Source organism: Tiliqua scincoides, chromosome 9 (assembly GCF_035046505.1).
Source record: "Tiliqua scincoides isolate rTilSci1 chromosome 9, rTilSci1.hap2, whole genome shotgun sequence".
Taxonomy (NCBI): Eukaryota; Metazoa; Chordata; class Lepidosauria; order Squamata; family Scincidae; genus Tiliqua; species Tiliqua scincoides.
In genome coordinates, this window is record NC_089829.1 from 5117847 (window position 1) to 5143992 (window position 26146).

General features: G+C 46.5%; 1 protein-coding gene across 3 annotated transcripts; it reads left to right on the forward strand.

Annotated features, from left to right (window-relative positions):
• The first annotated feature begins 1234 nt into the window (after positions 1-1234).
• ENO1 (enolase 1) lies at positions 1235-25639 on the forward strand. 3 transcript variants are annotated; one of them, XM_066636919.1, is made up of 12 exons: positions 1235-1312; positions 8453-8546; positions 12539-12634; positions 14845-14903; positions 16273-16342; positions 16967-17100; positions 17627-17849; positions 19286-19483; positions 20614-20815; positions 22505-22613; positions 24050-24108; positions 24990-25639. In XM_066636919.1, the coding sequence occupies exons 2-12, from the start codon at positions 8462-8464 to the stop codon at positions 25057-25059; spliced, it is 1305 nt and encodes a 434-aa protein (XP_066493016.1). In that variant the 5' UTR covers positions 1235-1312; positions 8453-8461; the 3' UTR covers positions 25060-25639. The 3 variants fall into 3 exon arrangements, with proteins under 3 accessions (XP_066493016.1, XP_066493015.1, XP_066493014.1); XM_066636918.1 differs by lacking the exons at positions 1235-1312; positions 14845-14903 and adding exons at positions 6063-6134; positions 14479-14537; XM_066636917.1 differs by lacking the exon at positions 1235-1312 and adding an exon at positions 6063-6134.
• Positions 25640-26146: the final 507 nt, after the last annotated feature.

Below are 26146 nucleotides of genomic sequence, written 5' to 3' on the forward strand. Positions count from 1 at the left end.
TAAGGCACCCAAGCACTCACAACCCATGTGCTCAGATTGTGTGAGCGTGAGGGTGGGGGGAGGCATAGCCAGTGCAAGGTGCGAGGAGCAAAGTTATGTGCCTAGTCCCTGTGGCACCCTTCCACCTGCCTCCTCCTAGCACATCCCACCAGCACTGAGGGTTGCCTTGCCAGAGTGGGCTCTTGGGGGGGGTATCTGTCCTCATTCAGTGTGACCAACCTGGCTGATCCATGATGACACCTCTGAGGAAAGGGAAGCACCATCTCACCTGCCTACCCAACCCGATGCACATCCCTGGCCTGCAGACATCCCCCAATGTGTGTGCTGGGATGATGGATCAACTACTTCCCTTAGCTCAGTGCTTTTCCACCTTTTCCAGCTCACAGCGCACTGACAAGGCACTAAAATTGTCAAGGCACGCCATGCTGTTGGTGGGGAGCTCACCCCCCCCCATGGGCCTACTAATAAATGACCCCCAAACCTTGGTGGCACACTTTTCGTGGCACACCAGTGCACCACAGCACAACCAGTGCACCACAGCACAGTGGTTGAAAACGGCTGCCTTAGATGCTGAAACCTTACAGGTGTTCTGTAATGAAGCAGGTCCGAATCAGAGCGCATTAAGAGCCCAATCCTCTGCATGTCTACTCAAAAGTAAGTTCCATTCCAGTCAATAGGCTTACTCCCAGGAAAGAGTGGTTAGGATTGCAGCCTAAAATGTGCGTACATTTTTTTTCTTTGGAGGCTCCCTATGCCAGGCTGCAACCCTAGACACACTTACCTGCGAGTACGTCCCTGCTCAGTGGGACTTACTACTGAGTAGTCGCCCCGGGCTTGCACTGCCAAGTGTGGTACATGGTTGCCTCTTGAGCAGCAGGGGACACAAATTACTCCTGCACGGTGGAGGCTGCTGCGCAACTGTTGCACTGTGCGCGCCTGAGCCACAGGGAGGGGGGCGTTGCACCGCTCCTGCGTCCAGCGAGCTGGGGATTTTCCACCCCTTGCAACAGAAAGGAAGCCAGGAGGAGCGCTCCGCCCACCGCCGCTCCCCGCCAGCAGCCTCAGCAAAAGAGGCTGCCCGGGCACGTAGCGCACGCGCCAGGAGGCTCAGCCGGGGAAAGGGCGTCCTGGCCAATCAGGGGCAGGCCAGAATTCGGCCCGGCCAATGAGAGCCCGGGAAGCTGCTCCTCATCTGCATGGACCCGGCTATAGCTGCGCTCGAGCTCGGTGCTCTTCCCCTAGTTGCCCGGCAGCACGAGCCCAGAGTGCAGGTCCAGCTCCAGCTCTCCTTGTCCGCGGCCCTTCTCTGCAGGTGAGTGCAGCATCCCTCCCCGCGCAGCTGCGTCCGCAGAGGAAGGAGCTTTTGCAACATGTTGCAAGCGAGGGAGGAGGAGGGGAGCCGGCTGCGCTGCCAGGTCAGGCACCCTGCATGGGGACAGCAGTCGGGCAGGGAGGAGAAGGCGCGCCCTAGTCCAGGAAGCCCGGGCTGTGCTTCAAGGCAGCCTGTACCTTCTGCTTGGAAGGAAGCCAGCGGCATCGCTGGAGGGGCCCAAGGCACTAAGTTTTGCAGGGAGCCTCAAGGGGGAGGGCCGCTTGCACACTGGTGAGGCTCCTTGCACAACTTACTGCTTGACCCCCTCTGGCTACGCCACTGAAGGAAGCCCCACTGACTTCAGGTAAGCACTGATGGGGTTGCAGCCTGATTGCACCTTCTCCTCTCTGCGTACTCTTCACCCACACCCACCAAAGCGCTTGACCTGGCCTGTTCCTTATCTCAGGAAGTGGGACCCTATGATGTGTAGAGGGGTTAAAAAAAAAGTACTCACTGAGTGGTGTTTGACTAGTGTCTTGTGGAGCAGCTTTGCAAATGGCAAGACTGGCACTTGCATCCTGGGCTGGGGTGAGTTCCCTCTTCCGCCTTGGGCAAAGCAGGAAGTCTTGCTGCCTGCTGGCTTTGCATGTGCCTGGCTCACCTCTGCGATGCTGATGTGGAGTGGAAGAAGTCCGCCCTTTCCTTCTAAGGATTCCAAAATGTGTGGATCCTTCCTCTTTAGGTCCGGGAGAAGACCCAGCTCAATCCCCTCTTACCTGCCCCCCACCTTCCAGATGGATGTAACCCCATCCCACAGGATGCAAACTCTGCAAAAAGCCCTTCAGCCTCTGATTTGCCTTGCTGAGCAGGAAGGAAAATGGCGTTTTAGCAAGGACACTGCCAAACACTCCGGTTTAATAACTGTTAATACTTCATTGGGGACTAGGTACATGAGCAGGCAGTTGAATTCTCTGAGCTCCTGTTGAGCTGCATTTTAGTACAAAAGCATCACTGCATACCTGAAATGGCCTTCAGTAGAAGTCCAAGAAAAGACAGGCAGCAGAAGGGGAAAAAAAGTCCTACAGGCTGGCTCTCCCAACAGCTGGGTGATGGAACAGCCTGGCTGAAACATGCCTCACATACCCAGTCTTCTCCATCTAGGTCTTGCCTTGGCTGATGAAGGCACCAGTTGCTGGGTGACTCAAAAGGGTGCAGCCATGTGCTGAACTGCAGGACGGGAAGGCGCAGACTGGCCCTCCCCTTTATGAAGTGAAACTTATGACCAATGCGCCAATGTAGAGTTGTAGCCAGGCCTGTCCTTGGTACAAGGACCGTGGGTTCCCTTCCCACTCCACAGGAAGAAAGATTCCTGTTGCAGCCTGCCCAGGTGTGAGTGGCTCATTTGCTCTTAAAGAAAAGCCTGGAATGATGAAATCTCTGCAGCTTATGTAATGATTAACACCATCTGTTGCATTGCCCAGCGCAGAGATGCTTGGACCTTCTCCTCTTGCGACAGGCAGCCCTTGTCTTTCATTTCCTCATCCCCAAATATTGAATGCAAAATTCCTGTGTCTGTTATTGAGGTCACCTTCTTAGAATTGGCTGCAGCTAGTGCTCAGAAGAACATCTTTGGCTCCTTTTAAAATGTAAGTGGTCAGGGGACCATTCTGCAGAACAGAGGTGGTACAGTCCCTGCTGGGGGGTTTGTAGCAGCTTTGTAGTCATAACCACAAGTGTTTTTAAAGCTGCATGTCTGTACCAACATACATACCCCTCCCAACATCCACATTCCAGCATATAATGAACAGGAATAGAGCCAAGGCAGTGAAACCACTTTTCATGCAGAGTACATGTGTATTTGCGTGCACCCCTCCATCAAAGCAGCTGGTATAGCTCATGAATGCAGGCCACCAACATATGTTTTAGCCCTCAAAATTCACTAAGTAAAAGTCTGATGTAGAGCGAAAGGGGTGATGTCTTGTATGGGGATATGTCTAGAAGCTAGGTTCCCTCAAATCGGCCTTCACAGAAGAAGCAGATGAGGTGGTAGAATCCTGAGGTGCTTTAGATGGAAGGGGTGTGTGTGTTTGGGGGGGAGTTTCAATGCTTCCTCATGTAGGAGGGAAAACCAACTCCCTGCAAGTAGAAAGCTAGCACACAGAGGAGAGAGGTTCTAACACATCCAGTCTTTGTTGTGTGCTAGTTCTCTCCTTACAGTGTTTCTTACCTGTGAGAGTATCATAAACAGCATAGAATTGCATGTCTGGAATCACGATGTCACCCCTCTTAGTGCTACCATTTTGTAAAAATGTAAAAATCTTCCTGCAAGGAACCAATTTATCCTATATGCCTGTTGTGCTAGCCTTTTACTTCCAGGAAAATTTTTTCACATGGGGAAAATTAAAAATATGGTTCCCTCCTACGTATTATGTACCTCAATTCTGCTTTTCCTCTCAGGCTCCTGATAATTTTGATCTCCATCTTCCCCTTCTCTAATTCTACTGCATGTAGAGAAGCAAACCTGAATAGATTGATGGTTAAGATAAGGGAAGCGCTGTTGGGAAGATGGGGAAGGAGGCTTTGTTGAAACACAGCCATGCTTTAGACAGAGAACTGTCCTCTTGTCCCAACTTACTTAACTTAAACAACTTGAGGTGCTTCAGGCTCCTGATAATTTTGTTCTTCATCTTCTGCTTCTCTAATTCTACTGCATGTAGAGAAGCAAACCTGAATAGATTCTTAGTTAAGATAAGGGAAGGGCTGTTTGAAAGATAGGGAAGCAGGAGGCTTGGTTGAAACCCAACCATGCTTTAGGCAGAGGACTGTCCTTTTGTCCCAACTGACTTAACTTTACTTAAACAACTTTACTTAAAAATAAAATAACTGCTCTTTAATTTCCTTTTGGGTCCTTCGGTAGCATCAGAAAGAATGCCTGAAGAAATAAAAATCCATTTTTTCTGCTCTAAAGGAGAAAACCCGCAGCTTGGACTTGGAACAAGAAAAATCTGTTTCCTAAGGAGTACGGAGGCATGTGCCAGAGTGGGGGGGGGGGGGAGAGATTGAGTCATCTTGATTCCAGAACTGAGTTAAAAAAAATTCCACCAGTTGCATGGAATGCTTAGTCACTGAGCAAGATGAAGCATCTTGAGGCAGGCAGGAAATTTTGATTTCCATTTGCGAAACCACAGACTGAGACAAGAGAAGCGGGGAGACCTGCAGTCTCCATTTTGCTGCCATGTGCTCTATCCCATCCCCCCACCCCCACTAGTTTCCTAGTGTGTCTGATGAATGTGCATGAAGCACCACTGAATTTGAAAGCATGTTTCTTCTGCTGAAGAGGAATGTGCAGCTCAAATCTAAATCTGAATGTTAACCTCTCCTCCAAACAGTCTGATGTAGGAAGGAGAGGAAAAAACCTCTTTGTTGCTATTGTTAAAAAAGGGGTTGGAAATGTTGCCTTTCTACTGCAGACCTTCCAGAAATTTACACTAAATTCTGATCCTGATTAATGTGCTAGAAGATTCATCAAAGATTTTTTAATTCCTTAGGAGTTAGTGAAAATGACTCTTGCTGCACGTCCAGTCCCTTCTGTGAAAATGAGGCATGCAATTCATGCACCCCCTTCTTAGTGGTCTTGCAGTCAGAGCTGTGGGTGCTCTGATTTTTGTGATTTCTATTCATTTATATAGGATGCATTTTATCCTGCTCATTCTGAAGAGGTGGGAAAAGAGCAGGGTCTCTTGAAAATCCTAGATCCTCTTCCCATCCCAGCTCTCCACAGGTCACAGTGCTTTAGTTTAAGCATGGAGGAGTAGAAGTTGGCTTAAAGTTAGAGGTTCTGAAACTTGGACCTGCTCATGCACCCCTTGCAAAATTTACATTTTTTGTTTATTTCAATTATCATTTGCTATTTTTGTCACATAGTGCATTGCGTTGCATTGAGCATATATTGCAAAAAGTTTATAAAAAGAACATTGCAATTTAGTTATGGGGGAGTTAGCCTCATTGAATCTGGAGGCATTAAAACATTCACTAGAAAATTCAATTGGAAGGTCAAAAATATTGTGGCCAATGAGAAATAGTTTCTGGATATGGTATTGCATGTTATTATATATATTTGCACTGCTTTGTTATGGTTTTTATTTTGCTGCTTTTCTGGTATTTACATTTTGTATTTTATTGTTTCTTATTAATGTTGTACACTTTCTTGGACAACTCATTTACGAGGGGGGAGGCAGGATATAAACCTTCTAAATAAATTATCTTTTGGTTTTTGTTGAGGGCCAAATTCATCAGCAGTTGAGGGCCAAATTCAAATTTTTTTAAAAAACATTGACATCCTTGAGTAAAAAAAAAAATAAGTGCAAAAAAGTTTTCCTGATTCTTGGGAGCTCTTTACACATCCTGCAGACCCCCACAGTCAAAAAAAACCATTGTGTGAATGACAAACTGGGATCTGGATTCGGTGTCCTGGATTCCTGTAACAGGAATTCTACAGCCTGCTCTGCAAACTCTGGTTTGCTGCACCTCCAGTCCCTTCTTACCTGTTCCTCCCTCCCCCCCAGCTGTAAGAGAAACACCCTGAAAAATTTGGGTGTACCTGATTTCTCAGGACCAGTCAGAATTGCTGGGCTCAGATGGGGAGAGAGCCTGCAGACTGGGTTAAAAGAGAAACTGACTTGATGCAGGCTGGAGAACTGCAGTGCTACAGTTTGTGCAGGAAAGGGAGGTGCTTGTGGGAGGTCACTGCTTGAAGGACATCTCTGGGATATTAATGCTGCTTCATGCGCCTGGGCTTGTTAGGCAGCTGAGCCGGTGTGCAGTGAGTATCCTCTGGAAGGGAAAAGGCTAAATATCTCATGTGTGTTTCTTTTTAAAAGGAAGCAAACCGTTTTCACAACAGACTGTAGCTGCTGAACAGGGCTTGCTTTTTACAAACCCTGGGTGTTTTTGCAACGGGGAGGGTGGAAAATAGTTTGATCAGCTTAGTGTTTCAGCAGGCATCACTCTGAAGCCCTGCATTTGGGAACAGGTGGTGTGAAACAGCTGTATGGCCAGGGGTGGGTGGGTGTTCTCTTCCTCCAGAAAGAGGTTCCTTCCTCCAGAACTGCCCACTCTCTTGACTGCCATTCCAGTTTGGATGTTCTCCCAGTTCTTGGGGACTGGAGTAGGGAATGCAAAGAATTCTTAGCTTAAACTGCCTACAGGGACTAAAACTCCCAGGGCTTCCTGGGGGGTGGTGGAGCCAAGGCAGTGAAACCACTTTTCATGCAGAGTACATGTGTGTTTACATGCACCACCATCTCAATGTGATTTGCACAGCTCATGAATGCAGCCACCAATATGTGCTTTTAGCCCTCAAAGCAAACTAAATAAAAATCTGGATAGCAAACATACTCTTTATTTCGAGTTGGGGGGGGTCGAGTGAGAATAGGACTGGCTTGGGTACAAATCCTTGCTTTGCTGTGGAACTCATTAGGGTGACTTTGGGCCAGTCTCTCTGTCCCATAACAAGATGCTCTGACCTACCTGAAGGTTCTATGTGATATAAATATATTGGACTTCTTCAGAATTGCCCATTCTTCTGGAGCTCAGAGCAACTTGCATGGCCTTGTTTCCTCTGCCACTTCCCTGTTTAACGTGCATGGTATTAATTAAACTCCTATCTTATCCTACAGTAAACAAGGTTCTTTTCTCCCTTGCTGGGGCAGGAGACCTGATCTCCCAGCAATGTGACTTTCTTTTATATGCCATCTTGCCCCATTCAAAACAGTTGATTTTTGCAGCGAACAGTACTCCATTGTGCCTTCTCTCTGCAATACAGCTCTAAAACTTTGCCAGGCCTTACGCAAGAGTGCACAAACGGTGTCTTATTTTTGCATAAAAAGCCCCAGAACCCTTGCCAGTGGGAGTGCAGCCAAACTGACACCATCCTCAACGTGAGCGAGGACAGCCATATGGAACTGTTGCAGGAGGCTTTTAATGGTGCGTTTAGTTACAGGAAAGGCATTTAGGGAGTGTTGCAGGAAGTAGCATCTCAAGGGCTGAAAGCTGGCTTGATGTTCTATAGACTAACCACCACTTTTACAATTTATTATTTGTAGGGTGCCATCAAGGTGCTTGGAACTTCAGTAGACAGGTGGTGAGCCCTTCTGGGCAGGGACCTAAGAACAGGCAAAAATAGCCTTGTGTTCTGTAACTGACAGTCTTGTGCAGTTACAAGCACAAGTACAACAAGTACAAGTACTTGTACAAGTACAAGTACTTGTGCAAGTACAAGTACAACAGTTACAAGCCTGTTGTAGTTACTAGTCCTCAGTAATGTCAACAACCCTGTCTGTCAACTAACATTTGGTAACTTTTTTAATTGGAAAAATAAACCTATTTTCAGAGCCTAACGAATACTATATACTTAAAGTTTCTGCCTTATGAAACTTTATAGCCAGCAATAATAAGAAATAGAAAAAAATAAAATTGACAGTATCTATAAGAATACAATTAATATTTGAAAAGTGAGCAAACTGTCATTGACAGTCTGCTCACTTTTGTGGGGTCACTCACATTCTCAGTGTGGGGTCAATCTCACTCTACCTGGAGATTGTTACTCAATATAGGTGAGTGATTTAAAAAAAAAACACAGCAACAATCTTGTCTTGGAGAAATTGAAACCCGTTTTTGTAGTTTGTGTTCATTTCCAAGGAAAAGTGCTGCTGTGACCTTTCTAGGAATGTATATTGACTGAAAGGCATGATTGCCTTGAATGCAGACAAATATTGTATGCAAAGAGGGAAGCGAAAGGAGATACACCCCCCCAAATGTGATCTGGCTCAAAATTTGGTCTGCTGTTGCATTATACCTGCTAAACTTCTTAGCTGTTGCTTGGCCTTAAATTAGTTTCTCTCATTATCAGTTACTACTCCTGGTATTCTGTTTGGTTGTGTCTTACTGTATTTTCTGCATTTAATTATTTCGTAAACTGTCTTGGATCCTGGGGAAAGGCAGGGTACAAATATTTTACGTTGGAGAAATGGAACACCCATAGAATACGTATGGCTTGTGTTTATTGTGGAACATGCTGACACCTTTGGGTGATATGCTAGGAGTTATCTCTACAAGCGTAAATCGCTCTTTGTTTTCCAGATAAGCAAAATGTCCGTTATGAAGCTCCAGGCTCGTGAAATCTTAGACTCCCGTGGGAATCCCACTGTTGAGGTAGACCTCTATACCAGCAAGGGTGAGTCCTATCTGAGTAGCTCTTAAGCCATTCTATCTTATTCATGGGTTTGGCAGTGGGGAGATACTGGGACACGGGTGAAAATGGGATGCTGAGGTAGATGGTCCCTTGCAGGTGTCCAATCAGCTTCTTTTTCATTCCTGTGAGTTTTATCTGCTATTCTGGTTCTATGTTAGCATGGACCTCCCGGCTGGAAAAAAGAGCATCTAGTTCTATTCCTGAGTGAGGTCTGTGAGGGGAGGGGGCTTGGCTTAGTAACTGTTCATAATTTATGGCTGCTACCAACCTGGCCATTCTTCCCTCTTTATATTTCTGTGGCAAATGCAGAAGGGAGGAGGGGATGGAAGCTTTCCAGTTGCTAGAACAGACCAAAGTCCAGCCTGTTTCCTATAGTGGCTGACCAACTACCTCTAGAGAGCTCTTAACAAAGAACAAAAGTTACAGCCCTCCTTTGTTGCCCCACCCAGCAAAGAATATTTTGAAATAAACTCCTTCATAGTAATCATGATTAATAGTTGGTGATGGATCTCTTTTCTAATCGAATCTTTTTGGGGAGTCCTCCAAGGTAGTAGCTCTGTGGCAATGACTTCATAAGAACAGCCCCACTGGATCAGGCCATAGCCTATCCAGTCCAACTTCCTGTATCTCACAGTGGCCCACCAAATGCACACAAGGAAGCACACAAGACAACAAGAGACCTGCATCCTGGTGCCCTCCCCTGCATCTGGCATTCTGACATAGACTTTCCCTCTTTATAGAGGGGAGGAGGGGATGGAAACTTTTATAAACTTTCATAAATAAATAAATAAATTTAAATAAATAAGCCTAAATAAATAACTAGACTTTCATAAATAGTGCACAGAAAATGAATTCCTCATTCTTTCCCCCATCTGTCCCAAATCTCAGTTCCAATGGATGACTGAAAGCTCTAGTACAGGTGTTCTCAAACTTTTCTGTTTCTGGAGCCCTTTACATAGTCTCGTAGAGCCCTCTTGGCACATGCTCAGTCTTGGGGAGCACTAATGCATTTCATGCAAAGAGTGCCCGGTGCTGTGCAGATGGCAGCCAGCTATGGTGGGTTTCTGGGATCCCCTGAAGGGTTCTTGGAGAGCCCCAGGGCTCCTAGGAACACACTGAGAAATGCTACTCTTGAGTTACGGAAAGGCTGACTTGTTCTTTTTACAGAGCCCAACAGGAAGTGAGGCACAAATCTTTTGCCAAGTTCTCTGTGTGCTGGCTTTCCATGGCAGGGATGGCCCTTGCGAAGGAGGAGTGGCTAGCTCCTGTGACTGCGTATCTGTAGTCTTCTTTTGTTCTGCAACAGGTTTTGATTCTATGGGGAGATGGATTTAAAGCTAGCACAGGATGATGTGGGGGTTGGGCAGTAGGAGAGATTGCAGGCAGGGAAACACATCCCAGCTGCAACTGTTCAGAAAATGTCATTTTGAAGTTTAAAAATAGACCTGGCTGCCTTTGCTGTAGCCCTCTGTAGTGGGTTACAGCCAGCTGCTTCTCACTGTACATCTTGGTGGCAACCCGATCCTCTGGAGCCAGCAGGGAAGAGCTGGGGCGTTGGAATCCAGCCATGAGTAAATGAACTGAGCCAGGGTGTTGGCTTCTTGGGCAGGAACGATCAGGCGGCTTTTGGGAGTTGGGGAAGGGAAATTGGCGAGGTAGGCTTGGGTGGGTGCAGTGGGGGGATGGCTGAAATTGCATTGTCCCAGTCTGTGGAACCAGAGAATAAGCTGGTCGACTTAACCACTTCAAGAGAGCAGGGGGTGCGACGTGGTGCGGGAAGCAGGCGGCAGACAGCCCACTGAGAATTGTGGAATTTAACCTGACCAAACCCTCCTAAGTCAAAGTCTCCAGAAGGGTTTGCCTTGTTTGCGATCTCCAGCTTGGCTACCTTTCAGGGCTGAACCTCAAAGCAAAACTGGTGGCAGGAGCTCTGCCAGTCCATCTGAGGTCAGGCTGTGACCCTCTTCTGGAGTTTGGTCCACCTGCCAAGTTCCTCTGGCCTGGAGGCACCTGCCCACTTATGAGTGGTGAAGCAAGAAGTCAAAGCCTGATGACTGTGAGGGTCTTTTTGGGGTCTGACTCTGGTTTAGATGCCAACTTCATGTGTTCATCTGCATGAATTCAAAGCACTTTCATTGCATGGAGGATGGTATTGAACCTGTTTGCTTGCAACATAGGACTATATAACATTCATACAACATTTTGTTACTTGGCCGGGGAGAAACTTTATTGGCATTTTGAATGCTTAAAGGTGTTTTTACAACCCAAAATGTGTATAAAGGAAAAGATGTTCCCCCTATAATTGCCAGCTGTGTACCTGCTTATTGAGCCAGTTGCCCTTCTTGAGGCAGCCCAGAGATTTGGGGCTCAAGTTCCATTCAATTCATTGAGAAGCCTCTCCTCTGAACTAGGCATTGGATTCATGTTTGGTTCAGCGCCCTCCTGAGATCAATTGGTGGTTGTTTCTCTCCTGACCCGGCACCTGTGCTACCCATCTAAAGCTAGGTGTTGCCCGCACAGTGAAGTTTCTGCCATGTCCTTGGTTTGTCCTCGCCTTCCCTCTCCCCTTCTGCATGCTTCAAGTCACTCAAGCAATTTCAACAGGAAACCGCAAACATCTCGCTTCCTCTGGCAGCAACCTCCTTCCTGCATTGCCTAATGATAACTTGGCCAGGCTTGGCCCTTTGTAGTGCTCTGCAATTTTGGGTCTGTGACATGACTGGATAGCAATTCCCCTATAATTGGGGTCACCCTTCTGAAAGTTCTCTTACCAACCTCTCCAGTTCAGAGGACTCTGTCCATTTAGTTTGCTACCAGCCTTTGTGGTCTGCCGCCCTGTGGCTTACAAGAATGGATGTGTCCTTTGTGTAAAACAGGAAGCCGCCTGAGCTGGGGGTAACAAGCACGCACAATAGTGGCTGTCTGTGCCTGCCTGGGACACCCAGTTTCTGCCTTTACTGGACTTGAATGGCATCGTCCTAATGAGTCTTCCTGCCCAACCAGGCAGGGAGAAAAGTTGGTGCATCAGCGCATTGGAGATCTGACACATGAAACTATCCCCCAGAAAGTCGGGGGGGAAGTTGGGGGGGCATCTCTCTCACCACCACCATGTCCTTGGTTTCCAAACACTTGTTCTATAAGAAGCACTTTTGGGGGGGGGGGATAATTGCTTGTCCTTAAGCTGACCAAATCTGTTGCGGAATGAGTTCTTGTGGAGTAAAGTTTACTTGAACCCGAACTGCAACCTGGAAATACTGAGGTTATTTACAACACAAAATAAAATTTTGATTTCTGATAGCTTTGTTCTAAGCTGTTTTCTTTCCCCAAGAGATTCTGCGTCTTTATTTAATGCATTTATATCCCTGTCTTCTAATAACGGGAAGCTCTCATCCAGTGTGCACTATCTGTGCAGGTCTACTTCCGGGGCCTCTCTTGAGCCATCATTCTCTGGGAATAGCCAGCCAGGGCTTCTTTGCAACCAGGTCCCCTCTTGGTTTATCAAAGGTTTGGTTCTTAGTGGCTGGGGTCCTGCATGCCTTGAAAGAATTGGGTTTTTTTCTTTGAAAGCAAAGCTCCTTCTGAATTGAGATTGGTCTGGCCCATTTTTAGTACAGATAACACGATTATAAAAGTGTTTTGTCAAAAAGACATAGTTGGTTGGCATACTTTAGTGGGAGAGACTGAACTGCACATTGGAACTTCCTGGTTAAAATGTTGCCCTTGCCATTAGGCCTTAAACAAGCCATGTCCCCTCTGCCTCAGTCTTCCCCAACTACAATATGGAAAGAATATTTCCCATCCAGGGATGTTGTAAATCCAGTGTTAAGATAATGCAGATGAAACACTTGTTTCAATGCTCGTATGCTATACAAGTGTGAAATGTTGAGAATCCATTGAAGTAGGTGCTGATTGGTGTTTTTATGTCAACTTGCTTGCTGCATTAACACTGTTGTGGCTTCTCTTAATCTGCTCAGGTCTCTTCAGAGCTGCTGTTCCAAGTGGAGCTTCCACTGGTATCTATGAAGCCCTGGAACTCCGTGACAATGATAAGACTCGTTTCCTGGGGAAAGGTAAATTCTGCTCTTCCTTGTAGGAGTAACATGCCTTGGCATCTGTCTCAACCTGCTGCGTGCTGTTTTTTGTAAACGCTCCCTCTTGTAGCATTTTGTCTCTTAGCCACAATGGGAGGACACAGACCAGGTGGAGAACTCTGTGTGCATCCCTGCAAATAGATCCTAAAACCATCAACAAAGCCTGCGCCTTTCTGTCTGGAGGCAGAGCCAAAAGAGAAAACAGACTTCTTGTAGGATAGCATGGTGTGCCAATCTAAAATAGAAAATGGGAAGAGGGAAGAATGCAGGTCAGTGCATTCACACCAGATGCCTATGGGAAGTGCCCAGAGAGGGCCTGAAGATGTGAGGGCCCTGTATATCCCATCATGGATGGGTGCCTCTGCTATAGATGGCTTTAGCAAGTTGTTATGCAAATTAAAACCTATGGGCATTGCTGCATCCCATGGTAGCAAATTGCACATGTGCATTATACTTTGTGGCCTCTTTTCCCCCCGAAATATCTTACCCATTGGTTTCACTCCCTCCATCCTGAGAGGGAAAGGGCTAGTAGCAGCTGGGTGAGGAAAGCTGTTGGAAAAGTCCTTGCTAAATTGTATAGTTGCCGGCTGCTGAAGGAGTTTGCAAGGAAGTTAACACAACCCTTGTTAATATCCAATACATGCAGTAAAATCATGATTTGGCTTTCTGAGTAGGGCAAGGGCATAGGAAGTCCTGCTAGACAGCTTATAAGCAGAACAGCTCGAGATAGTGGGGAAAACTGCCTTAAGCAGAATTTACTAGGTGTTTGTGTAATTCTTGCCATGCAAACTCACTTCAGATCATGGGCTTACGGCCAGTCCTTAACCGTGGTTTAGGAATTGTCATGCTATTCTTAAATGCAGTTTTATATTTTGTCCTCATAAGGCCAAAGATTTTATAAATATTCAGCTGTTTCTTTGAGTATCTTCGCTTTTTTTTTGCATCCAATTCTCTTCCCATTGTCTGTTTCCTCTTCTACTTGCCATTTATTTTTTCTCAAAGAATGATGTTCTTGATGATGATGATGATGATGATGAACTTTTTTTGCACTTGGCTGTTGTACAAAAGACAACCTGCCCCTTGGTCCTGATCTTCATCAGAGTGTTAGGCAACCTTTGGTACCCAGTTTCACTCTTTAGTATCATGACTTCTCCTAAGGAGTGGCCGTAGTTCAATGGTAGATCTCCTCTGAAAGAAGTTTCTAGGTTCAGTTTCCATTACCATGATATCTGAATAGACCAACTATTGTTCCAGCTATTCTGCCTCCAGAGGTTAACATAAGAGCCCCACTTGACCAGACCAAAGACCCATCTAGTTCAGCTTCCTATATCTCACAGTGACCCACCAGATTCCTCAAGGAGTACTCAAGGAAAACAAGAGACCTGCATCCTGTTGTCACTCCCTTGCACCTGGTTCATGTACTGTGCAAGACAGTGAACTTGCAAAGCAAAGTGAATGGAGAACGGACTAGCAGCTTGAAACCATGGTTTGGGTCCTTAGCTATGGTTAGCAGTAACCATGGTCTGATATTGTAATTCAGATATAAATTATCTTTCCATGAGTTTATTGATCTGAACATTTATATGCTACCTGTAAGGCCCACAAGGTGGGGCCATTATCAGTTTAGACAAACCCTTGCTGCTTTTGATTGCACTGCTGCTGATGGAGTCTCACGCTGGCAGGTTTCTTAGACTTGGTTTGCTACACACCTCCACACCTGCCTCCCTTCTGCCTTCCTTCCTTGCATGGTCTGCTCTTCTGTTCTCCTGTGGGTGTTCATCTTTCTCTTTCTTCTCTTCCCTCGGCCATTTGGTTTCCGCCAGGCGTCTCCCGAGCTGTTAAATATGTTAACGAGTTCCTGGCACCAGCCCTGTGTACTCAGGTAACGGATGCCTGCTTTCGGCATGGCCTGTCTCTCCAGACAGGCTCCTTCTCAGTGCATGGGTTTTTAAAACTAACGCCCCAGCAGGCATTTCTAGATGATGGTTGCTACTTCCCCCATGAAATTGGCTCCTCGCTGTTCTAAGAAAACTAAAAGATATTAACCTACTTTTTTTTGCAAACATAATACCTTGTCTTGAGGACTAGTAGGCTGGGGGTTGTAACTGCAGTTCACCTTGATCCTCTACTAATGCCTGCTTTTGCTGTTGGTGGATTGGATTAGTGATTGATTTGCTTGTTCCTTCCAGGTGTCTCAAAAGCTGTTGAGCACGTCAATAAAACAATAGCACCTGCACTCGTTAACAAGGTAGGAGCATTCCTTATTTCGCTAACCCCGTAGTGCAAGTGTTGCTGTTAGTAGCCTTTTAACTGGTTATGGTCTTTGGAGAGGACACTTGCAAAGAATAAGTGCCATGCTAATGTCTGTCGTCTGCAGAAGATGTGTATTTTTGCTTTGGTGCATGAATAAAAACCTTGGAAGTGTTGTGTGCAGAGTGCAATGAGAAAGCAGCGCATGAGTGCAGTACCTGTGGTGGGGAAACTACTTGTAATCTCTGCACTCTGAGATGAGTGCAGGGGATGCAGCAGCCACATTGTATGCAGAGAAAACTTGCTTGGCTTGCAATTTATTCTCCCTTTATTAAGGGAGATTAGGTAAGCTTTACCTTGCCTTACCCAAGCTAAGGTAAATTTCAGCTTGGGGCTGAATCCAGCCCTCCGAGCAGTCTGTTCTGGTCCCTGGTAGCTAGGTCCACTTAACATTTGGCCCAGGGCCTGTTATGGATGAAGGGAATGGATCCATAGGCTCCATTGGTCAAGCACCTGTTTTTGTGCATAGAGGTCTTGGATGAATTTCCTGGCAGCATCTCCAAGTATGGGTGTGCCAGACTCCTGGCTGAGACCTTAGAGCTACCACCAATCAGTGTAAGCAAGTGCTGAGCTAGATTGACCAAGTGCAGAGTTCTGTACGAGATGGTGATGTATGGGGACAGAGCCTTTCCTGAAGGTTAATATAGACACTTTGCCTCTTGGGTGTGCAGCAACTGTTACCCTGCACATGCCCCATCTCGGAAGCTAAGCAGGGTCTGACCTGGTTAGTACTTGGATGGGAGACTGCCTGGGAATACCGGGTGCTGTAGGCTTATACCAGGGGTGCCCAAACCCCGGCCCGGGGGCCACTTGCAGCCCTCGAGGCCCTCAGGGAGCCCCCAGTCTCCAATGAGCCTCTGGCCCTCCTGAGATTTGTTGAAGCCCACACTGGCCCAACGCAACTTCTCTCAGCGTGAGGGCAACTGTCTGACCTCTCGTGTGAGCTGTGGGATGAGAGCTCCCTCCACTGCTTGCTGTTTTGCATCTGTGATGCAGCAGCGGCAGCAAAGGAAAGGCTAGCCTTGCTTTGTGCAAGGCCTTTTATCGGCCTTGAGCTATTGCAAGACCTTTATTCATTCATATAAGTTCATCTTTAATATATTCATTTATGTAAACTTATGTAAATTTATTCAAATTTAAAATGTAAATTGATTCTTTTTTTTGCCCTGGCCCCCGACACAGTGTCAGAGAGCTGATGTGGCCCTCCTGCCAAAAACTTTGGACACCCCTGGCTTATACCATAGTCTTTTGAGACTGAAGGTTGCCAACCAACCAACCTCTTGTGTGTTCCTCTTCTTTCCCTGCAGAAAGTGAATGTGGTGGAGCAAGAGAAGATCGACAAGCTGATGCTGGAGATGGACGGAACAGAGAACAAGTGTAAGTAGATGGTTGTACAGTGCCTAAAATGCACCTTGGTGACTACTTTTGTTCCTTGGGGTCAGGAGCAAGAAAAATTCCTTGTGGTGGGTCTGTGGGGCCCTCCGTTGCTCATAAAACTCTTCATAAAAGGTTCCGGATGGGTAGGTATGTTGTGCTTGAGTTTCTGTTCTGATGTACTGGGAGAAAAACAGCATGTTCCCAGATAAGTGGGGCTCTTGCATTATTTCCCATGAGTCAACTGCAATGGCCTTGTTGTTCTCCCTACTATAGCCAAGTTTGGTGCCAATGCAATTCTGGACATCTCCCTGGCTGTGTGCAGGGCTGGAGCTGCTTGAGTTTCTGTCCTGATGTACTGGGAGAAAAACGGCATGTTCCCAGATAAGTGGGGATCTTGCATTATTTCCCATGAGTCTACTGCAATGGCCTTGTTGTTCTCTCTACTGTAGCCAAGTTGGTGCCAATGCAATTCTGGACATCTCCCTGGCTGTGTGCAGGGCTGGAGCTGCTTGAGTTTCTGTCCTGATGTACTGGGAGAAAAACAGCATGTTCCCAGATAAGTGGGGCTCTTGCATTATTTCCCGTGAGTCTACTGCAATGGCCTTGTTGTTCTCTCCACTGTAGCCAAGTTTGGTGCCAATGCAATTCTGGGCGTCTCCCTGGCTGTGTGCAAGGCTGGAGCTGCTGAGAAGGGTGTCCCTTTGTACCGCCACATTGCTGACCTAGCGGGAAACGAGGAAGTCATCTTGCCTGTTCCTGTAAGTTTCTTTTGCCACCATGTTGTAGGCAAAACCTGGTCAATGCTTGCAATGTGGTGAGGTGGTAGAAAGGACTCATTGCATCAGGCATTGTGTGTGTGTGTGTGTGTGTGTGTGTGTGTGTGTGTGTGTGTGTGTGTGTGTGTGTGTGTACACTCCTAACTTTAATGCTATTGGCCAAAAGTGGGCAACTTGGACAGAGTGGGGGTGGTCTAGAACCTTTTTTCCTGATGCACTTTCTTTCCACTTGTGGATAATTCTTTTATGCAGAGCAATACTGAAACACAAATTTTTCATGTGTTTGAAAACCATCTATTCTACCACCTATCAGTCTGCTGTCTGTGTAACCCAGACCTGATTTATACTACTGTCGGGGGCTGGAGAAGTCTACTATAAACACAAACTGCTTTTCACAGTGTTTGGGTGGCCAGATTTTTCATAGTGTGTGCCCCAAGCACATTGGGCTACTGCATTTCTGGCACATGCTAACCAGTATCCCTTTGCTTTTGGCTTTGCCACCATCAAGGCTTTCAACGTGATCAATGGCGGCTCCCATGCTGGTAATAAACTGGCCATGCAGGAATTCATGATCCTCCCGGTTGGTGCTGAGAACTTCAAGGAAGCCATGCGCATTGGTGCTGAAGTGTACCACAACCTGAAGAATGTCATCAAGGAAAAGTATGGGAAGGATGCCACTAACGTGGGTGATGAGGGTGGCTTTGCACCCAACATCTTGGAGAACAAGGAAGGTAAAACCAATGGGATTGCATGCTCTGTGCCACTAGCCATGGGAACTTGTAAGGCACCATACTTCGGCCACTAAGAATTCCACCCGCCTGGCTCCTGAAATGTCACTAGGGGCTAGTTGTGACCATCTCTCTGCAATCTTGAGGGCCAGAGCTTTTTAATTTCAGGTAATTGGCTCTTCAAAAAAGATGGAAAATAAGTTTAAGCAATACAGAAAATATAAACACTTGCACTAGACAGCAAGATGCATGTTGATCAGAGAAATTTCATTGCATAATTGAATGAATGAAGGCCACCCTGCAACCTTGAGGATTAGAAACTTGATGGGGAAGGTCAGAATTATGCTCAGAATTGACTCCTAGTTAAGTTTTGCAATACAAGCAAGTTTTCAGTTTGCCCTGGATCTTAGGAAAGGCAGTGTCGAGACTGTCCATGCTGACTGGATAGAGAGATGCTCTTTACACTCTCACATAACACCAGAACCAGGGGACATCCGCTAAAATTGAGTGTTGGGAGGGTTAGGACAGACAAAAGAAAATATTTCTTTACTCAGCATGTGGTCGGTCTGTGGAACTCCTTGCCACAGGATGTGGTGCTGGCGTCTAGCCTAGACGCCTTTAAAAGGGGATTGGACAAGTTTCTGGAGGAAAAATCCATTACGGGATACAAGCCATGATGTGTATGCGCAACCTCCTGATTTTAGAAATGGGTTATGTCAGAGTGCCAGATGCAAGGGAGGGCACCAGGATGAGGTCTCTTGTTATCTGGTGTGCTCCCTGGGGCATTTGGTGGGCTGCTGTGAGATACAGGAAGCTGGACTGGATGGGCCTGTGGCCTGATCCAGTGCGGCTGTTCTTGTGTTCTTGTGACCATAGGTTACATGCATAGGTGATTAAAAAATAGTTTAAATGTATGGGTGCTTGAATTCTTGGCTGAGATATATTACAGTAACTAAGCTTGGAGTGAAATAGCTGGCAGGGTTATAGCTTGTCTTCTGGAGATGTGTGAGATGCAACTGGTGGCCTCTTTGGACTTGCAATCCCCTTTTCAGCCTCTCCCAGCCAACCTGTTGGCATCTTTGCAGCCATTCCCCTTTGATCTGAAATAGTGTCCAGGTTCTGAGAAGGGCAGGGAAGTGTGTAAATGGAACGGCCTTAAGCAGAGGTGGGAAAGGTTGTCTTCCCTCCTTCCTTCCTCCTGACTCTTGACAGCCTGCTTTTACTTTGCAAGGTTGGCATCATGGAGTAAGATCCTCTGGGATTCCAGCATCAAGCAAGCACAGCGATTGTTTTCTGTTTTGAAACTGGCTTCTACGGTTATGCTAGCTACCACCTTTGCACCCAAAAAATGCATTTAAAAATTGCACATTCTCAGACTTCCTGAGCGCTCATGTGGCTATGAAACCCTAAACCTTGATTGTCTTCCCTCTTTTTCCTAGCTCTGGAGCTGCTGAAGACTGCCATAAGCAAGGCCGGGTACACTGATAAGGTAGTCATTGGGATGGATGTGGCTGCTTCAGAATTCTATCGCGATGGAAAATATGACCTGGACTTCAAGTCCCCCGATGACCCCAGCAGATACATCACTCCGGACCAGCTTGCTGATCTGTACAAAGGTTTCGTAAAGAATTATCCAGGTGAGAGCAAAGGGAGATACAGGCAGCTGTGGTTACTGTCAGGGCTGAAAGCAGACAGCCTGGTCTAGAACTTGTAAAATCAAAAACCTAGATTCTTCAGTCAGTTGACTCCTTTTCTACTGCCTTAGAGTGAGAGCCTTTCAGGCTGGCACATGCAAAAAGATTTCTTGAAGTAGTGTAGCTAATATACTGCCATCTATGTATATGTGTAGAAAATGAGAGAACCGGTCTCATTTTGACCAGGGGCTTACAGTCTAGAACAGGGGTGCCCAAACCCTGGCCCTGGGGCCACATGCAGCCCTCGAGGCCTCTCACTGCGGCCCTCAGGGAGCCCCCAGTCTCCAATGAGCCTCTGGCCCTCCGGAGATTTGTTGGAGCCTGCATTGGCCCAACACAACTGCTCTCAGCATGAGGGTGACTGTTTGACCTCTTGTATGAGCTGTGGGATGAGGGCTTCCTCCACTGCTTGCTGTTTCACGTCTGTGATGCAGTCAGTAGCAGAAGCAAAGGCCAGCCTTGCTTTGTGCAAGGCCTTTTATAGGCCTCGAGCTATTGCAAGACTTTTATGCATTGATAGAAGTTCATCTTTAATATATTTATTTGTGTAAACTTATGTAAATTTCTTTAAATTTTAAATGTAAATTCTTTTTTTCCCCGGCCCCCAACACAGTGTCTGAGAGATGACGTGGCCCTCCTGCCAAAAACTTAAGAGACACCCCTGATCTAGAAAAATGAACAAGGGAGATGACTTGGGGGGGGGGAGGGAAAGAGGCAAAAATAATGGGGGGAGAGTCTGCAATTTCAGTCACTCTGCTATAATTACACCTGCATATGTGTATGGGGACTAAGAGGTTGTGCTGTTTTTTAAAATGGGTAAACTACCACTTGCGTACCCATGTGGTACAGTCTCAGCAGGGCTGTGCCATATACTACTTTTTGATGTATAAATGGGCTCTTGACTTTTTGTTTGGTCAGAACACCAGAATCTGATCAGCCTTGCTTTCGTCTTTTGTGAAAGAGAAATGTAAAGAAGAGAAATGAGAGAGGATGGCTAGCACCCAGAATGCCAAGAGCCCCATTAAATGTCTTGCCTGTAGTGACTTCCATCTTATATTTCCCCCACATTTAAGTGGTTTCCATCGAAGACCCCTTTGACCAAGATGACTGGGCTGCTTGGAAAAAGTTCACTGCCAGTGCAGGCATCCAGGTGGTTGGGGACGACTTGACCGTGACCAACCCGAAGCGCATCGCCAAAGCGGTGGAGGATAAGTCCTGCAACTGCCTGCTGCTCAAAGTGAACCAGATCGGCTCGGTCACAGAGTCGCTCCAGGCGTAAGTCCTCCTTGGTGTCTAAGGGTAGAGGGTGGGCTGATGGCCAAATGCTATCCAATTTTCCAGCACTGGTGCAGTCATGCCAACAGGACATGCACTGCATCCTGCAGTAGGGCAGTCATTGAGGCATCTCCAAGGTAAGGGAATGTTTATTCCCATTCCTCAGGGCTGCATTGTGGCTGCACCAGCATTGGAAAGTTGGATAGGATTGGGCCCTGAGTTGAGAGCCAGGCTGCAGGGCTCGAACCAGAACAGGACCCAGTTCCTTGCTAGAAATTGCTCCCTTGTCTCCCCAAGTTTCTCGACTACAGTTTGCATCACAAGAGCACCCCAAATCATAGACAGCTTTGGTGGCCCTCTTAGGCCTGGTGCAGCAGGATGAAGTAGCAGAGTCCAGAGAGGAGTCTGCTCTCATTGCTAAGTTGGCTTTCTGCTGGTCTTCTCAAGCTGTGGGATTGGGGGAGCACTTTTAGATGCTCATCTATATAATCTCCATGTAAATAAGGGTAGTTGGTATAGCAGGGAGCAGGTTAAGAGAACTCATTTCCCCCCCTTGATGAACTAGGTTGCTTCATTTGTGAGATATAGATACAGGGGGGGAAATACATGAGCTTGATTCTCCCCACCTGCAGTTGGACATGATTTACTCTTTTCTGCTGCATTTGTGGGCCTGACCCCACCCCACCCCCAATCAGGTAGGGTCAGCCAACCAAAAATTGTCACTACTTTGGATGATGCTTGCAAAATGGGAATGTTGGCTTGGTCTTGGAAAAGCCCCAGAAAACCAGCTTGCTGCTCTCACCTGGTGGTGTCTTGCTAGTCATATTTCATGTGGCACCTCCTGTATTGATTGCAGTATGTTGAATGATGGTAGCCAAGCATTCAGGCATGTTGACTTGGTTTCCGCAGGGGTTCTTAAGTGCTGGTTCTTGTATGTGTCTGTGCCACCGGCTTCGTTTCAACAAAGTGATATTTTGCATGTGTGTATAGATCAAGCACCCCAAATAAAGCTGTGTTCGCTCAAAACTCAAAAGCCTTGGGAGCCATTTCCAGTTTCACATTTTCAGTTGCCACTCATGTCCCTTTTCAGTATTTTCCACCTCACTGGGCTGAAATCAGAAGACTGGATTTAGAATACAGTCCAGCCTTGGCATCCATGAGGAATCTGTTCACAATCTCCTGCAGATACCAAAACCTGTGGATAATTAAAACAGTGTGTTGTGGACCAGAAGGGCCTCAGAATGTGTTCTGGTGTGTTTGGAGCCGTTCTGAGGCCCATAGAAGATAAAGAGGACCCACCTTTTTTTTTTTTGCACAGGCCCAAGATGGTTACAGGAGCATAATAAAATTAATAGTACCTTTTGTTCCTTTTGTACAACCCAAAGGAATGATGTAGCCACTTGTCAAAATTTTGTAAGAGGAAGAGTATGGATAGGTCAGGGACTGCATCAGTGGGCAGGCCTAGCTGCACATGTGCTAGGGCCCCCCTCTCCACTGATCTGCCCTTAAGTTTTGAAAGCCTTGAGCTTCATGTTGACTCTAGCTACACATGTGTGAACCAGCTTAAAATGGCTGGTGACCATGTAGAATGAAGGCACACTTCTCATGACTTTTTTAACATAGTAGCCTTCCTAGCACTAGGAAAATAAACGTAAACTTCCCATTTTCCCCTACCTCTCCTTACTTCAGCTGCAAGCTTGCCCAGTCCAACGGTTGGGGTGTCATGGTGAGCCACCGCTCCGGAGAGACTGAGGACACCTTCATTGCAGACCTGGTGGTTGGACTCTGCACTGGGCAGGTAAGTTTCCCTACCTTAAACAGGTGCTTTGTGCTGTCTTACAAACTGCCAATGTAGCAGCCTATTCAACAACCCCTTTCACTCTTTGAATCCACCTAAGCCTTAAGGATGGATTCAGTGGCCCTTCTCCCTGGGAATGCAGCCAGTAGGCACCAGGGACAGGGGCTCCTCAGTGGTGACGCCACAGCTGTGGTACACACTTCCTGGGGAAGCTGATTAGGTTCCCACTTCCCTAATTAGTTACTGCTCTTGCATGTTTTGGTGTTAATGCTTATGTTTGTATGCTGTGTAGGTCCACTTTATGTTTGCGGGGGGAAGTGGGATGGAAATAATTCACTCTTCTGACCCCAGGAGGTCTGAGCACATGTGGCCCCCTTGCACTTGTGCATAGGAGGAAGGGTGACTGTATAGGATCAGTTAAGTACGACAGCATTTGCTTCAAACATGGGGATGAGATCTTTGCTACTTGTGCTCTCTTCCCTTGGCAGTAACCTAGCAATGTAATGCTAAGAGGAATTGTGTGCTGGGTTTTTTTTGCCCTTTTCAAATTTGAAATCTTGTTTTCGCCTTAGGCAGACTTTCTGGGTTTCTTAAACAGAAATCTTATTTATGGAATTAAGCAGACACAACCACTGCATGGCAGCAACATTATTGGACAGTTAACCAAGTCCTTCCCTCAAAGCCTTCTGATTTAGGAAGTAGAAGCTGCAAGCAACCTGGGTGGCTTGCCAGGCCTGGGTAGCAAATTCCAAGGAGTGGGTGCTGCTGTGAAAAACCCTGCTTTTGGGGTGCTTACCCCTGAAGGTGAAGGCATTTTAAAGTACTGTCATTGAAGAATTTGAGTAGGAAGAAACTGGACTTTGCAGTACTGAGCATCATGCTAGCAAAAATTTGTTTGGGCCTCTTCAGTCTAAGAAAAGAGGTGCCTGAGGGGGCACATGATTGAGACATTCAAAATTATGCACAGGAAAGATAAAGTGGATAGACGTTCTTTCCCTCTCACACAACACCAGAAATAGGAGACATCCACTAAAGTTGAGTGTTGGGAGAGTTAGGACAGACAAAAAATTCTTCTGCAGGTAGTTGGTGTGTGGAACTCCTTGTCACAGGATGTGGTGATGGCATCTGGCCTGGAGGCCTTTAAAAGGGAATTGGACAAATTTCTGGAGGAAAAACCTATCACGGGTTACAAGACATGATGTGTATGTGCAACCTCCTGATTTTAGAAATGGGCCATGTCAGAATGCCAGATGCAAGGGAGGGCACCAGGATTCCAGGTCTCCTGTTATCTGGTGTGCTCCCTGGGGCATTTGGTGGGCCACTGTGAGATATAGGAAGCTGGATTAGATGGGCCTATGGCCTGATCCAGCGGGGATGTTATGCTATGTTCTTAAAAATTCCAAAATTGCTCAGCCTGCGCGTCTGTTTCTTTTCAGATCAAAACTGGTGCTCCCTGCCGATCTGAACGCCTTGCCAAATATAACCAGATTTTGAGGTAAGGATTAAGCAGAGAGGCTAGGTCTCCAAAAAAAAAACACATACCTGAGTGAAAACCAACAACTACAGAGTATACATACATTCCACAGAGACCCAAGGCTGTTACTGAGAAATAACCTTATAATTGGACTTTCTCCTCTGTAGTTTTGTCTCACCACAGAAGACAAAAGCATCTGATTTTTGACTATTTGTTGCCCTTCCCATTTTAGTTAACTCTTCTTTATAGATAATTAAAAGCCTTATTACTGATTGGGTAAAGGATATTATGTAGCCTGCACTAGGATGGGAGATGGAGAATACTGTTTTTAGCACTTGGTGTGCAAATATGGCATTCAACTGTGTGTGTGTGTGTGTGTGTGTGTGTGTGTGTGTGTGTGTGTGTGTGTAAAAATGGGCTGCAAGTTTACCCAAGGTATGAGCTGAGGGTGCATGGTGGCAACTCTTGTCTTAATCTGGCCAGGTGTCTGGACAGGACACCTGGGAATGCCATGTTTGCGGCCCTGAGCCTCATGGTGGAAGAAAGCCAACATATATTGTAACAAACAGGTGCTTTCTAGTTCTTATGGCTGCAAAGGCAGGCATTGAAACTGGTAAAATAGAAGAAGCTGGGATGGGGGTGAAGGAACCAACTGAGCAGTCCTGCATTTCCAGAATGAGACTCTAGTTAAAGCTCTTTTTGCTTCTCTACTGTCTTGACTGGTGGAAGACGAACAGAACTAGACAGGAGTGAGGATTGCACCCATCACAGAACTTAGCTTGGAACAGCCAAACTTCCACACACGTTTGCTGGGAGAAGGCTTCATTCAACACAGCACATCTTGTATTCATCTTGCTTCATCCTGGTTCTATGTCTCTTGGTTTTTGTGTTTTTTTTCATAGGATTGAAGAGGAGCTGGGCAGCAAGGCTCGTTTTGCCGGCAGAAACTTCAGAAACCCTCGTGTCAACTAAAACCTTGCGGTTCAGTTGGGCTACTGCGTTCCCCTCCTGGTTGAGATTGAAAGCACTAGTCACCTAGTTTAGAACCTTCCTCTCCTTGTGGCCCCCCCCAATAGTACCTGTGTACTAGAAAAGAAGGGCAGCTGATGGAACCAGACCAGTTTGCAGGTCCTCTTTTTCAACTATTGCTCATCAAATGTGTGTCCTTTCTCATTTCTCCTCCTCCCCCCCACTCCACCTGTTGCTTTTAAAAGCACTTGGCTGCTTTTTGTGGACAGACAATTCCCCCCTTCTCCCCTTCATTGGAAACTTGTTGCATTTTTCTTAATGAATCAGCAGGAGGAGGAGAGCCCCTGGTTAAAGTTTAAAGCTACCACCATGCTTGTTGCTGGCATGTGTTAGACTCCTGACCAAGGGTAACTGGTGCATTTTTATTTCTCTCCTCCCCCCTCTGCCCCTCCCCAGAACCCCTTTCCCTACTTAGTGTGAAACTGTAACTTGCAGTGCAGTCGGAGGTATCTGCAACCAGAGCTTAATAGTACTCATGTGAGGTAAATTAAAAAAAGGAAAAAAAGAGAGAAACTTCTTGTGTGGCCTGAAATTGTTGTGGGATGGGGTTGTAGATGGGAATGGGGACTGAGGACAAGCCTCTTTGGGCCTTGAGATGGCATGATATTTGGCAGCCTATGGGCACCTGGAAAGTCCTTTCAAGCAGAAGTCAAAGTGGAAGCTGTGCTCACTTTATGCACTTCTTACCTAATTCTGTAAGCTCACATTTCTCAGCCAAATACCTTGACCAAAATTGGTGCCTGCCTAGGTACAGGGCAGTGGGAGAGTTGAGGACAGCATGTCCCATAAAGGTATTACTTGGCAGTTACAAGTTGTGGATGCAGGTTGAATAATGGCCCCTGACTCTGTACATAGCTGCGATGCAGTTAGATGTGTCTTGCATGTTCCCACTCCTAGCCACTGGATTATATACCCTGCAATACTTTCCTTCAGGTTTTGAGGGGTAAATACAGGGCTTGGCTAGTGTTCTCTTGAAATGGCACTGAAGCAGTCCTGCAAAACCAAATAGCCAAACTTATGCTCACTTCAG

Coding starts and splice junctions, on each gene's coding strand:
- ENO1 (XM_066636918.1), top strand. CDS start 6,087: ATGCTGCTTCATGCGCCTGGGCTTGTTAGGCAGCTGAGCCGGTGTGCA. Junction 8,547..12,538: donor AGACCTCTATACCAGCAAGG/GTGAGTCCTATC, acceptor TAATCTGCTCAG/GTCTCTTCAGAGCTGCTGTT. Junction 17,101..17,626: donor AAGTCATCTTGCCTGTTCCT/GTAAGTTTCTTT, acceptor GCCACCATCAAG/GCTTTCAACGTGATCAATGG.